At 44.8% G+C, this 14,224-nt stretch overlaps 2 protein-coding genes across 2 annotated transcripts; one reads left to right on the top strand and one right to left on the bottom strand.

The window, feature by feature from the left end:
- The first annotated feature begins 408 nt into the window (after positions 1–408).
- Positions 409–2,835, top strand: TXNDC17 (thioredoxin domain containing 17). The gene is made up of 4 exons (XM_086475207.1): positions 409–569; positions 1,475–1,556; positions 1,852–1,927; positions 2,552–2,835. The coding sequence occupies exons 1-4, from the start codon at positions 428–430 to the stop codon at positions 2,618–2,620; spliced, it is 369 nt and encodes a 122-aa protein (XP_086331333.1). The 5' UTR covers positions 409–427; the 3' UTR covers positions 2,621–2,835.
- Positions 2,836–3,165: 330 nt separating this feature from the next.
- MED31 (mediator complex subunit 31) lies at positions 3,166–9,029 on the bottom strand. The gene is made up of 4 exons (XM_086475205.1): positions 8,967–9,029; positions 5,706–5,783; positions 4,945–5,041; positions 3,166–4,217 (listed from the first exon to the last, which is right to left on the bottom strand). Exons 1-4 carry the CDS (start codon positions 8,974–8,976, stop codon positions 4,025–4,027), a joined length of 378 nt encoding a protein of 125 aa, XP_086331331.1. The 5' UTR covers positions 8,977–9,029; the 3' UTR covers positions 3,166–4,024.
- Between the last annotated feature and the right edge of the window lie 5,195 nt (positions 9,030–14,224).

The following is a 14,224-nucleotide window of genomic DNA, read 5'->3' as shown; positions in this document are numbered from 1 at the left end:
GTGCCTCGGCCACGATGCGCCCCCCCGGGGCGGCCGCCCCCGCCGGGCCCTTCCCTCCAGCCGCCCGCAGGTCACAGACCAGCGCCCGCCCACGTCGCGCACAGGCCCGGTGGGCGACAGCTCGCGGCGGCCACCCCCGCCGCCTGCTCCCCGCCTCGCCCTCACGGCAGCCCGCGCGGGCGGGACAGGCCCCAGCAGGGCAGGCAGGACCGGGACAGGCACCAGCACCAGCGGGGCGAGCCGCCCCGCCCGCCGCCGCCGCGAAGGGAGCGCGGCCCGGGCCCGCGCCGGGACCTACCGGGACGTGTTCAAACCCGCTCCTGGCAACCGCCGCCGCAGAGGCCGCCGGGAAGCGGCGAGGCGGCCGGAGCAGCGCGGAACTACGGTGCCCGGCGCGCAGCCCGCCCCTCCGCCTCCCCTGGGCGCCATGGGCTGGGAGGAGAAGCAGGTCCGCGGGTTCCCCGAGTTCGTGCAGACAGCGCAGCGCTACCACGGGCGGCCCATCTTCGCGCTCTTCTGCGGCGACAAGGACGCCGAGGGCAGGAGCTGGTGCCCGGACTGCGTGACGGGTGAGGCCAGGGGGCGCGCCGAGCGGCGGGGCGGGGAGCGCCCTTCTCCGGTCGCCGCCGCCGTCGGCGGGCTCGGCTCCCGGCCCCGCGGGGCCCGTGCGGGCCGCCCCGCCCCGGGCCGGCTGCGCGGCGGGCGCCCCTGCCCGCGGGAGCGCGGCGTCTCTGCCGCTCGCCTGAGGCAGCTGGAGCGGCCGCGGGTGCCCTCCCCGGCCCGCTGAGGCGGGCCGCCGGTGCCGCGCCGCCTCGCAGCATCCCGGCCCGCTGCAGGGGCTGGGGCTCGGAGCGGCGCGGGCCGGGTGCCGAGCTCCGGCTGCGGCTCCCGTGGGTCCCACTGGCCGCGGAGGCCGGCGCTGCTCCTCGCCGTCCGTGCCTCTCTCGGCTCTGCACCACGTCCCGCCGAACAGCGCGTGATGTAACACGTTGTTCAGCGAAGGCTGGTGCAGAGGCCCAGCAAACAATCAGATGTGACCGTTACGATCAGCTAATTCACCTCTGCTTTGTACGTCAAGAGGCTGAAGTGACCAACCCGTCAGGGCCTGGCAGCAGCAGATGAAGGCAGTTCCTCAGGGAACACCGCACAGAACTTTCTGGATCATATGTGCTAGAGTACATATGGCAGCTGCTCACTGCTGATCCGATGAGCTTTCATACGGACAGGAGACAATGATTATTTTTCTTACTTGTTAAAGCAGAAATTGGCCTTTACTCAAGGATGAGTCCCTTCAATGCTGAGCATGAAATAAATTCTGCAAAGCTTGTGGGTAACCAGACGAACCAAAATACCATTCTCTGCCTGAAGGCAGACAAACATTAGTTAGAAGCCTTGCTGGTCAAAGTAGATCCATGTGATTCTATAGCACATTAAAAATATTAACTACTAATAGATTTTAAAAATTATTCTCTAGCTGAACCGGTCGTGAGGAAGGAACTTCATAACATGCCTGATGAGTCTGTATTCATCTACTGCCTGGTAGGAGACAGAGCCTAGTAAGTACTTGTTTTAATGCCAACAACTGATACAACTGTGCCATGCATGGACTGGAGGTTAACTAACCTGTTGTAACAACTGACTGAACTGTCCTTTTCTGCAAGGAGCGAAGCATTTTTTTGGAGTTTTGAGGCATACACCATCCCTAATGTAAACCATCTGCATGCTTGTCTGAGAAGTGGGTTGGGGAGGTGGGAAGGAACGACCTTTGAATCCTCCTTTTGAAGGAACTTTAACAGGCTAACTGCAAACTGCACCTCTGCAAGCTGTACTTAACCCCTTCTTCCTCAACAGCTGGAAAGATCCCAACAATGAGTTCAGGAAAAATTTGAAACTAACAGGAGTGCCTACACTGCTCAAATACGGAACAGTAAGTGATTTATTGTACGTTCTGCATTTAAATGGGGAACTGGCAGGAGCTTATGGCTGTAAGTTAATCAGCCATGCATGTTTTCTGAGACCCTCTTGTGTTGAAAAAGAGCAGTTAGGAACAGCTTTTCTGCCCCCACCCATCCATTCTTCCTGGCTCAAACAGTTCCTCAAGAGAGAATCGCTCTGCTCTCGGTATAATATTGTCTGTAACAACCATATAGTAAATAAAGTATGTACACTTAGCACGTCATGGCTGAGGGGTAGGGAAAATTCATAGCAACATATTGTTAGCTTCCTGACTTGCAGCTCCTCAAACTTTAAAAAACTGAAATGCTGAATTACAGGAGTGAAACAAGTTATTTGCAGTATACTCGTGTTTCGAACGGACTACGGCTCAAGTTTTAACTTGTGCATATTATTTAAATTAGCAGTAACGTTCTCAGCTATGCCTCTTCGAAGGCCGGAAAACCCACAGGCGTTTTTAAATTATTCTTACCTTGCTTGTTCCACCCTACCCCCCACCCGCCCTGAGGAGCTTGTGGCTCATGTTAGTATGTACAAATGGCTCTAGTCTAGAGCAGGTTTTTGAATTGCACCTAACATACCTCAACTTTTCTTTCAGCCTCAGAAGCTGGTTGAAGAAGAATGTTTTAAAGCAGAGCTTGTGCGTATGTTGTTTACTGAAGACTAAACGCTCCAGTAGTCAATCATTTACAAAGATGTTAATTTCAAGTTATTTGCAGTGTCCTTTCAAGGAATCAACCTTTTTTAAAACCTCCATGGTTAATTACTTCAGACCAGTCAAGATAAATGTCATTAACTTCTAGGTCCAAACCTTCCACTAAAATCTTGCAACAAAAAACTATCTTTCTTTTCATGTTCAAATAAACTTGAATTTGCAAAGTCTTTTCAAGGGAGCTGAGCTCATGTTATAAACTGAGAGAGCAGCCTACAATTACCGAGGCATAAGACCTAGCTAAGTTATACCTTTAGCAGTGAATGGGGGGCAGGGAGGATAGGCAAAACCTTATTCTTCCTAAATGTGACTTCACATAGCTGCTGAAGGGGTTCAGGTAAATGTTTAATGGCTTATCTGTGCACTCTAAGTTTAAGATGAAGGCTGATAGTCTTGGTGTCACTGATCACGTGTTGAGGGTTAATGGTTGCAGTACCTCCTCCTACAAGGATATGAAGCAGAACATGAATACAATCTAAAATAGAAAAAAGCTAAATCCATGACAGCTGCAAAGATCTGTGTTCTTCAATAAAAACAATACAGGAACAAACAGCAAATGCTTCTCCAATACTGCAAGCATTTACGCCTTTTTTTGTAACACACCACACCTACTGTAGAGAAGCCTAAAAGCAGCCACTATTTCACTGGCAGAAAACCAAGATTAAAGTAACTTTAATGGAACAGACACAGCTACAGCCTATTTCCTTCTGTTGGGTATCTGCAAAGTTTATTATTACTTGTCTCTGCTCCTGCAGTCCTTGTCTCATCACACTTCGATTTCTATCTGTAAGACATGCTGTAAGGAAAACTCTGTAAGACCCCCAGCAACAATGATTACCAGGTAAACAGAAATGACAAGTAATAGCTCAGCTTGGTTTCAAGGCAAAAAATGTGCAGTTTAGATTTTGTACAATATCATCACTTCAACTTTGCTCATCCTGCAGTTGTAAACAGTAGGACATGAGGGAGTTCTTAGCCACACTTTGAGACATGTCATTATTCTCCAGGGAAAATGCCTCCTAAGAACAGACTTCTGAGCTACGCTTTTTATTAGATACTAACATGTCAGTAAGTAACACAACCATGGTCTGTTTTCAAAATCAAGAGGAATCAGTAACTGCAGTAAGTAATGCTCTTTACAAAATTGTCCATGCTACAAGATAAATTGCAGAAGTAGCTGTTTATCAGTCTTGTATCTTTAAAAAAGTTGATGAAAAAAAAAGACAACCCAGTCACTTGATAAATCAAAAATTAACTGTACACACACTCAGAGCCAAACCTACAAAAGGGTTCATTCCTCTCTTGTAAATACTTCAGCTGACACAAAGTATGCCTTATCATCATGCTTCCAAGTGTTCTTCATTTCACAGAGGTGTTGTTTTGTTGCTGCTGCTCTGCAAGTGCTTGCTGGAGGCGCATTCTTTTCCGTGAATAGTGCTGCCAGTGAAGAATCTGTTGCTCATCAATGAATTTAGCACACTGAGCATTTACCAGTTCTTTGCGGAAATGTTCATATTGGAGCAGCTCTAACATATGCAAACATTGAGGATACCTGGATTGAAAATAAACATTAATATAAGTTTTTACAAGGTTCACTAAAACTGGAGTCTCCAATAACTCTGCAGTTTGTTACTAAAATGTGGGTTTTTTTTTTTATCATGTATGTGCTTTACTCAAGTATCAAACCACTTGAGACTGTACATACTCCACACACTGTAACTTAATAACTTCAGTATTAGGCTAGAAAACGATGAGTCCAGTAACTGTTTATAAGCTTCCTTAGAGCAGCTTTTCCACTGGCTAGACTGTATCAAAGCGAATACATAACAACTACAATACCTGTTTTCAGAGCTCACTTACAGAACATAACTGTCTTCCCAAAATTTGAAGGAGTTTGCATACTCACAAAAATGCAAAGTCATCCTTTGTTTTGTGTAAACATCAACAATGCAGACTTATTCTTAAAATGTACTGACTAGGCCTGACCGAAGTAGTTTTGTACCATAATGTTCAATACTTCTATTTTAAACAAATAGTAAAATGCAGATAAAAGCAGCAAAAGGAAGATTGCATGCATGACTTATGAAAGACAAGTTTTCTAATTTTGTCCATTCCTGCTACATCTGGACTGTTGGAAACAGGAAAATTTATGTTGCATATAAACAGAGTGGGGAGGACAAAGGTAAGGTTACAGGCAGAAATCAAATACTGACATGCTGCTGTACAGTGCATGACAGAGGGTAAATACTGAATAATTCAAATGTGATTTTAACACTTACTTCAGGTATTTTGCATATTCAGGTTCTTTCCAATAAAGTAAATATTTAAGATAATTTACAAAAGCTTTGTCTTTGAAGTAGCCTCTTTGTGCAAGAACTGAAATAAAATGACAAAAAAGGAATTGTCAGCTACAGATGCGTGAAAAAATCTGCCAAACTTGAAGAATACGTATTCACAAAAATATACAAAGTGGCACTTTAGTCAAAACTTTATCATTACAATCAAATTTTGATAAAATTGAAAAACCACAGGGAAAAAAATACTGTTATGTCAACATACTAGGCGTAATAAATTAGTCTCATCTCCCTTACGGTGTATATCTTTCATACAACAGCAAGGAAAAGAACAGCTTTTTGAAACAGGAAATTTTGACTGTAGCATCAAAATTGGCAGGGAATTAAGTATAGCACCTGAAACTATTATTAACATCAGTAAAATTCTGTTTTCTGATAAAGGACTACTGTTAACTTGACATTACTTTTTAACTACAGACTTGAACCTGTTGGGTTTTTTTTCTCCACCAGACAGATGCATTTTTTTTTCATTTCAACCAATCAAACATTTTGCATTTTAAAACCCCCACCTGTTAGAAATCTAGACAAATGAAAGACCCACTCCCTTTTCTTTGTTTCGCCCTCTCCTCCCTGTTTAACATTACCAGTGATAATAAACACCATTAAACTAAATTCCTTATACAGTTTCTTTATTATTAAACTATATTCCTTATATAGGAACCTGGTATTTACTTTTAAGTACTCACAGTTGAGGTAATTTGGATTTGCCAGACACTGAACAAACTCTAACTCCAGCTGGAACCGAAGTCGATTTCCAGTATCATCTGATACATGAAAAAAACAGTAAGAATTGGAGCCATGCTACAGACTTGAAAGTAATTTTCTGAGTTTCAGCCATACAAATTATGTGTCTAAAGAGGAGAAAAAGCAGTAACTGCCCATGATAAATATGGCTTGAGGTAGTAAAGCCTTCATTACAGGAATCAGTGTTGGGCCTGCATTAATAAACATGCTGGGTTTATTCACAGTGAAGCAAGTGCAAAGAATGGAGGAATGCCCGCTGACACTTTGTTTAGAGTGAAGGAAAAGGGAAGAGCAAGAAGCCTAGAATATTTGTACAGGGAAAATTAAGGAGGTAAGAATAGGAAACTGTGACCAGGCCATTGAAATCTTAGTTGTATGGATTTTTAAAATGGTTCAAGGCAGCATTTTTTTTTTTTAATTTATTTTTATTTTTCAGAAAAAGGTATCTTGGTACAGTACACTAGTAGGAACACTGCAGTGTTCTCTCAGTGCAATGTTCACCAGTCGCTAGTAGTATGCTGTTGGGGGTGATACGGGGTCCAGCGCTGTTTGACACCTTTACGACCTAGATGATGTGACAGACTGCACATGCAGCAAGTTTGTCGATTCCATCAAGCTGGGAGGAGCGGCTGAAACACAGGAGGGTTGTGCAGCCATTCAGAGGGACCTCCCCAGGCTGGAGGAACGGGCCAACAAGAATCCCATGAGGTCTGACAATGCGAAATGCAAAGTCCAGCACCTGGGGAGGAATAAGCCCATGCAACAGTGCAGGCTGGGGGGCAACCTTACGAAAAGCAGCCTTGCAGAAAAGGAGCTGGGATCCCTGCGGGTAAGTTGAACAGGACCTGCAATGAGCCGTGGCAGCAAAGCAGCTCAACAGCATCCTGGGCTGCATTAGGAAACCAGGAGGTCAAGGGAGGTCATCCTTCCCCTCTGCTCAGCACTGGTGGGGCCTTACCTGGTGTGCTGCATCCAGTTATGGGGTCCCCATGACAAGGAAGACATAGATATACAGGAGCAAGTCCAGAGAGGGGACACAAAACTAATAAAGGGACCAGAGCTTCTGACATAGAAAGAGAGGCTGACAGAGCTGTGACTGTTCAGTTTGAGGACGAAAGGCTCGGGGATGATCTTATCAATGTGTATTAATATGTGATACGAGGGAACAAAGAGAAAAGTCAAGCTCTTCTCAGTGATGCCCAGGGAAAAGACAAAAGGCAATGGGCACAAACTGAAATACAGGAAATTCTTTTTAAACATAAGTTTGGGGTTGTTTTGTTGGGAGTTGTTTGGGGTTTTTTTGGTGGCGGGGGAGAGATTGGGAGGGGAGGTGTTTTGCTTGGTTGGTTGTTTCTTTACTGTGAAGGTGAGTGATTGTAGGAACATGTTGCCCAGAGAGGCTGTGGAATCTCCATCCTTGAAGACACTGAAGACCTTACTAGACAAGGTCCTGAGCAATCCGGCCTAGCTGGCCTTGCTTTGAGCAGAGGTTGGACTAGATGATCTCCATGAACTATTCTGAAATTCTGCCAAACAGTCCCATCTTGAAAGGTGAAATGTGGAAGAACAGCTTACTTACTTGAACCCAATACCAAACCAAAGCTGAATACTGACAGTTTTTGCCTGTTTAGCAGTGGTCATAAGAAATTAATTTCATTTCTGCATTTATGCCCATGACTATATGAGCCAGGGGTTACCATACCAAAAGAGAGGAATAAAGAATCAACTGGCTTTCTAATTTTTAAAATCACACCATCAAAGTATCTTAATTATTTTTTCTTTTTCAGTGTCACTGTATTCTAGAAAAAAGTCTCTCTTTGATATTGGTGTAAACAATGTTATTTGATCCAAGTTGGTCATTGCAATTTTCCCTCACCTATTTCCACCACATCACCTATGTTCGTATTAATTTTGAAAACTATTAAATATTCCACTTGTTAGTTGACAGCCCAGCCCTAACCCATGACAAAACGTAAGCTCTAGGGGATCCTGACATGAAAAAAAAAAAAAATCCACGTAAACGAGGATTCTACATTTAAAATTATTTTTTACAAACGACTAAACAGCTGTTTTTTAATCTGTTTAAAATAACCCACACTGCCTTTAGTTCTTTTAATTTTTGTAGCATCAATGAAGACTAAATAAAATACTTTAAGTAGATGTAATTATTTATGTAATATTTATAAAACTTCAGACATAAGAATTAGGTGATAGTCACCTGATAAATTCTATTTGCCATTATATTTTAGTGGTAAGTCTCCAATTCCTTCGTGACTCCATCTCATACCTCAGAGCATTTCCATACTACAAATGGCCATGTCCTTAAAAAAAAAAGTAAGAAACTCACACAGAGGATACCAGAGCCGTACAACCAAAGTTGAGAACACAGGTAACAGTAATGAGAACACGAAGTCTTAACCATAACGAACACAAAGCAAGCCCTTATCGGCGGAAGACACGCTCTCAGTCCTCAGAGGTCTGCTGTTACCACCACAGATCACTCACAGAACGCTGAGGCCAATTTTCAGGTCCCACCTGCAGCTATCGCCAGGCCTTAACGCCAGCATGCACATGCTTCTCCAAGGGCTGCGCCTCAACACACCTTTTTCCTAAAAAGCTATCCAGGCCCAGCAACTAGCCCAGGGCTCGTGGAGAACTGTGAAAACCAACGGTTTCCACAAGAACAAAGATGAAGGACGGATGGGGCTGACCGAAGGACTTGTGCTCCCAGATTTGCAGCTCTGAATCAAGGGCCAAAGTTAAAAATGAGGTCGGGGAGTCACCCGTGGCGAAAGCTATTTAAGAGACTGGGGAAAGTGGGATTTAGCTCTACGACCACGGAAGCGCCCTCTAATGCCACCTTCCCTCCCACGGCCTCTGGGAGAATGAGGGCCGCGGGCGGGCGCCACGGGCGGCGGCAAGCGAGTAAACGCGGGGGCGGCCTGACCAGGGCAGAAGCGGGAAGGCCGCGGGGCCGCAGGAGCTTGCCCCGAGCCCCCTCCCCCGAGGGAGCGAGCCCAGGACCCGCCCAGCACCTGCCGCCCGCCAGGGACGCGCCAGCCGGTCCCGGCTCCTGCGCGGCAGGACCGCGGGCGGCCTCTCCTCGGGCCGCAAGCGCTCGGCCTGCCCGCCCGTCGCCGCGCGGCCCCGCCGGGCCCGGCCCTCCGAGCGCCCGGGAGGCGGCGGCGACCGCCACCCCTCACCTGTCTCCATGGCGGCCCGCCGGGCTGCGCGACTCGCCCACGCACAAGATGGCGGCGAGGAGAGCGGCCGCCGGAAGCCCGGCGGAAGGCGGCACTGAGGCACGCCGGGAAGGCGGCGGCGGGTGCCTGGCAGCGGGCCAGGCCTCCTCGCTCGGCGCCGCCGCCCGCGGGGCGGGGCAGGTGATGGCAGGGGGGGTGGGGGCGGGCGGCGAGCGGGGATCGGCGGCGGAGCCCGCCCGGGGAGGGTCCCGTCGCCGGCGAAGGGCGCTCGGGAGCGGGACTCCGTCAGTCCGTCAGCAGGGAGCGGCGACGGGAACGAGCGAGCCGGCGCCGCTGCCTCAGGTGACAGAGAGCCCCCCGTGCAGTTCCCGTCCGTCGTTCTCCAGCGAGCGACGGGGGGGATGCCTCGTTCTGCCCTCGTGTTTAGCGCCGAGTATTTCAGGTGTTGAGGTTCCTAAAACATTATCGCCATCGCTGCATGAGGGAAGCTACACCGCTCCGCGCGCTGTTTCCGCCAGCAGTGTTGCACAGGCAGGCAGATGCGATGCACAGGAGTCCGGATTTCGCGCGTAAGGGGCATCGCCCGCGGGCCGCGTCAGGCCAGGCCCTCCCTCTGCCGGAGCAGCAGGGCGCACAGCACCGGAGCGGCTGCGACATCCGGATGAAAACGCGGGCTGAACGCGGCCCTGGAAGGCCTCTCGCCTTTCCCCGCAGCTCCGCTGTCTTGTGCTCTGCTGCAGTCACGCCAAACTTTAAAGTGGCGTAAGTCAAAAACCAAAGTACCCAGAAGTCAAAGTACAAACTCCAGCGTACTTTTAAACGACCAAAGTTCAATTTTACATCAATTACTTCACTCTGAAAACTTTGGAAGCAAAACAAATGAACACCTGAAAACGTTACTGACCACCTTTATGTAGCAGTCTCCAAAAATACGCAAGCTTTCACCATCGGGGGGAGGAATTCACGTGCACAGTGCTGGTTCCGATGGGATCCAGTGTAGGCATAAAGATAACATCCTTCTGCCTACGTCTTACGGGCTTGTTTCCTAACAAAACAATGAACATTCCTTCTAACAGTAGTATGCCTGGAGAGGTCAGCGTTTTGTCAACGATACCCAGATACCACAAACCAGCCATGTGACCTGGTAGGTGAGGAAGGAGGACATTTTTTAAGAGCGCATTTCTCAGAGGTCTGTACTGTCCCGAAGCAATAGCCACAAAATTTCTGGAGGAGATTGGCAGATTAAATGTAACTGATCTTCCAAAAATGATGGGCTTGTTATAAAATGGGTGAGAAATCTTTTCCAAATGTGGAATCAATTTGGACCGAGACATTGCAAAGTTATTGGAGGAAAAGCCTTAAGAACTACTCTTCAGTAAGCAACGTGGTGCTTACCAAACAAGTAAAACAAGTGCTCTGTACTTAAAAATCAAGCAGAAATGATTATTTGAAATTTCAATCTCTTTATGATCTATATCGAATTTACTGCTTTTCTAACTGTACAAAATATTAAGTTAGAATTCGTGCAAGTGACTTTAAAAATCACTTTATAGAGGTAAGATGCACCAACAGAAGTGAAAATAAGCCAAGTAAATTACGAACTTACAAAATCTGTTTTTCTGCAGCTTCTTTCTGTGGAGACTTTACAATGTTTAAAACCCTACTTGAGCTCATGTTAGAGCCCCTCTCAGTGGAACTGTAGGGGAATTTGTCTCTGGAGAGAGTCTTCACCTAGAGAGCAGTCTGCCTTCAACCCACAACAAATATTTTAGGGCTAGAATTTTTCATTCTACTTACCTGGCACTGTTGTTGCTCTTCTGGGAGGCAGTGACATGGCTTGGATTGCTCATTTTTGACACGGATCTTTGCATTTATGTTTTTATCAGTGCTGCCGTTAGCGAGTCATCAATCCTCCAGGTTTCTCAGGAAGACCTTGTGTTCCAGATCTGAACGGTTCTTGCTCTGACATCTCAGATTTAATGATGTAGAATGTGAGCAAACAACCTTTTGAAGAAAATTAATGTTGGAGTAACAATTTGTTTGTCATGTAAGGGAGCTTTTACCATACAGGCAATTCAGTTCCAATTCCATTAGAAGGCAGCTTTGGGGTCAACCTTGTAGTCATGTTTTTTTCCCCAGATAGATAGATAAATGCTTCAGCTGGGACGGTGAAGAGATGATGATCTTGTTTTGTATTTGCAGAACGTTCATTTCAACTTTGTACTAGACAAGCCATTGTTGATCAATTCCAGAGCAGAAGGAAATGGAAAGGAGAGACTCAACCCTAAAATACTAAACTGTTTTGATTTTTTGTTCTTTCTGTATATTTGACAGAGATTTGAGCTTGGACTTTGTTTTGTTTTCCCCGGCAACTTTACAATGAGCCAAGTAGACTCCAGTCAACCCCTGCAATTAATTCTTCATTCATTAAAAAAAACGGTATCAGAGTAAACCCAGTTAATAAACAAATGCTCCAAGAGTGCAGAGCAGAACTGCACTGTTGCATCAGCACCCTGGAGAGGAGCCCAGCTTCTGACGCTGTGAATTTATTCCAGAAGTTGCAGTTCTGCCTGGTGTTACATACTAAATTCTTCCTTTTCCTTTCTTTTTTTTTTTTCCAATTGATGTGCTATTTTCATCTGTTGAACTATTTTCAGTGTCTGAGTTAGCAATTTTCTGTAATATTATCTTTTCCTGTGCAGGATGACTTTTCTTTCCCTGGGAATTGGGTTACAAAAACCATCTAAAATGGATTTATGCATAGTTTTTCTTAATAAAATAGGGTTACCTTTTTTAGACAAGGTTTTAGTGGCTGTGGAATACTACCATTACTATATCAAAACATAACAAGTCACTCCCCAGTAAACACAGACTTTGGGCTAAAAGCAGAGATCAAACAGATCCCACGTGTCTGCATTGCTATTCTGGAATGTGATTTCTCTCCCAAGACTGACTTCAGAGGGAAGAATCCTAAAAAAGGATTGGTCACAAGAATAAATTACTATGTAGGTTTGCCAGAGTTGAGTCAAACATCTCAATTCTGAGCCATCAAAACTAGGAACAAAATTGAAAGTCAGGATCATAGTGTAATAACTAAGAATATTCTCTAGGAAAAGTTGAAAATTTTTCCTGCTTTTAAATATCAGTCAAGTCAAGCTTTCAGGGTGTTAAGTGTTCGCATACACAACTGAGACAGGAATTTTCCGTATTGTGAAACCAGGACAACTGCCTCAGTTTCTCCTTTTATAGGGACTAGATTACCATCACTACTGTTGTCAGTTTAAAAACTCTTTCTGGAACCTTACTTTTTTCTGAGACATTTTGACAGTTCGCTAAAATTGTAGTGCATTCATATATAAAACACAGCTATATTATCTAACAAACAGAAATAGATGAGACAATGTTTTCTAACTTAAGCTAATTGAGCTGTTGAGAGTTGAAAACTGCATTCAAGAAGTGACACGTGGCTGCACTAGTAATTACAGATAGTAGCTAAAAGTGACAAGAAAATCAAGTTTGTGACATGTGTTTGTAAATGCTATATTTAGGAAAACCACAGACACCAAGGTACCGAAAGGTCTTTCCAGGTCCATGAAATATTGTAATGTTTCTACTGTCATCAGTTGTTTGATATCAATGTCTGGATTTCAACCTTTTTTCCAACTGCCTCACAGAACTTGGACTTCTTTAAGTATTAAGTGAAGTATCCTCTATTTTGCCCAAAAAGAGGTCTTTCCTTTAATATTTGAGATATTATAAAGACACTTGATTCTTTGGAGGACTCAGAAATTCCATTTCAAACTGATAACAAATTATCTCCTGTAGATAAAGATCTTGCATGTTCATGTCTATGACTTAATTCAGAGTTGCTTCTGAGGGCTTAAGGGCAGAAACCATCATCCTTAAAGTAATCTATCCCCATCACCTGTAGTGTTTTCCACACTGGATACTTGTAACTGATAAAATATCATTTTTAGCTGGATGTGCCTTCCACTTATTTAAGCTTAAATTTTACACTCATGGGTTTCAGAGAATACTAGACGCTGCAGTCTGGGTTCTGGCATTTTTAGTCATGTTCGTTAGTACTGAACTGGCAATAATGTGTTTTAGAAAACAAGATTGTTTATGATGACAAGTACAACATAACGTCATTGGAACTGGCATAGAGACACAGCCGTTAAGTGGAGCCACTTCTGGGACGCGAAGGCACCAAGACTCCATTAGACACAGGAGAGAATAAAGTCTTGTCTGACATGCTATTAGATCTTGGAGGTGGACACTGAGGAAGTGAGATGTTGCGAAGGTTTTATCTGTGACACCACAGTATAGTGCATTTGCATCAGAAAGAAAAGAGGATCCAGCAAGGCTTCATGGTTGAAAACTGAATGAGTGGAACAGTAAGTATTTTATACCCAATGCTTGGAACACAGGACTTTTGTTCATACATTTACCCATCTGCCTTAGAATAGAGTGCAAATTTGTATTGACATGGATAATGACATCTTAAAGGACTTTACCCATAGCATGCAAGACAGAATTCTGCAGACTGAGAGTATCCTGCTTCAGATATGGTTAAATAACAGAGAGCAGAGTATGCATTATGTTATATTTATAACAAGCCAGTACAAAGTCTGCAATTTTTTTATTGCAATGTTATAATTGTAATTCAATAGAAACAAGATCATAGTTATCAGGGACTGAAACAATTGTCAGAACATATTTAATTAGAGGCTTAACTGTTTACTGAGTTCTATTTTTTGAGGTCAAAAAAATTGGCAGGTAACGTGCATGTCAAAAGCCAGCTTATGACAGTCATGGCAGAACAATCTTCATCTGCAGACTGTTAAAAACCATTCAATGGAGCTGTAAATTTGGTGAAATGGTGTAAAAAGACTTGAAAGACTGTGGCTTATTGCAGACACTGGAATGTGTACTTATGCGACTATGGTACTCCTCTAGCTTCAGACAACCCTTAGAAAGCAAAGATAAATTCAAGATTAAATGTCAGGGGTCAGAAAGCATTTTATGTTTTTCCTTAATAAGCTGGTTAAAAATACCAGGCAGTATGCCTGGAATCTATTCCAGAAATAGTCAAAACAGTTTTTATTCCTAAAATTGCTTGCCACCACCTTCTGAGTGCAAGAATTGCAGTAGTAAGTATTAGCATAGCTGTCCAGACATCATGTACACCTTCAGTTAATCTCTTAGTTAAGAGGTTCCTCCATGCTGTTAGTACAGGCTCTTTCTGGTGGAGCTTT

The sequence above is a fragment of the Leptosomus discolor genome, chromosome 18 (genome assembly GCF_034619465.1).
Source record: "Leptosomus discolor isolate bLepDis1 chromosome 18, bLepDis1.hap2, whole genome shotgun sequence".
NCBI classification, from domain to species: Eukaryota; Metazoa; Chordata; class Aves; order Leptosomiformes; family Leptosomidae; genus Leptosomus; species Leptosomus discolor.
This window is presented reverse-complemented; position numbering and strand designations above follow the sequence as displayed.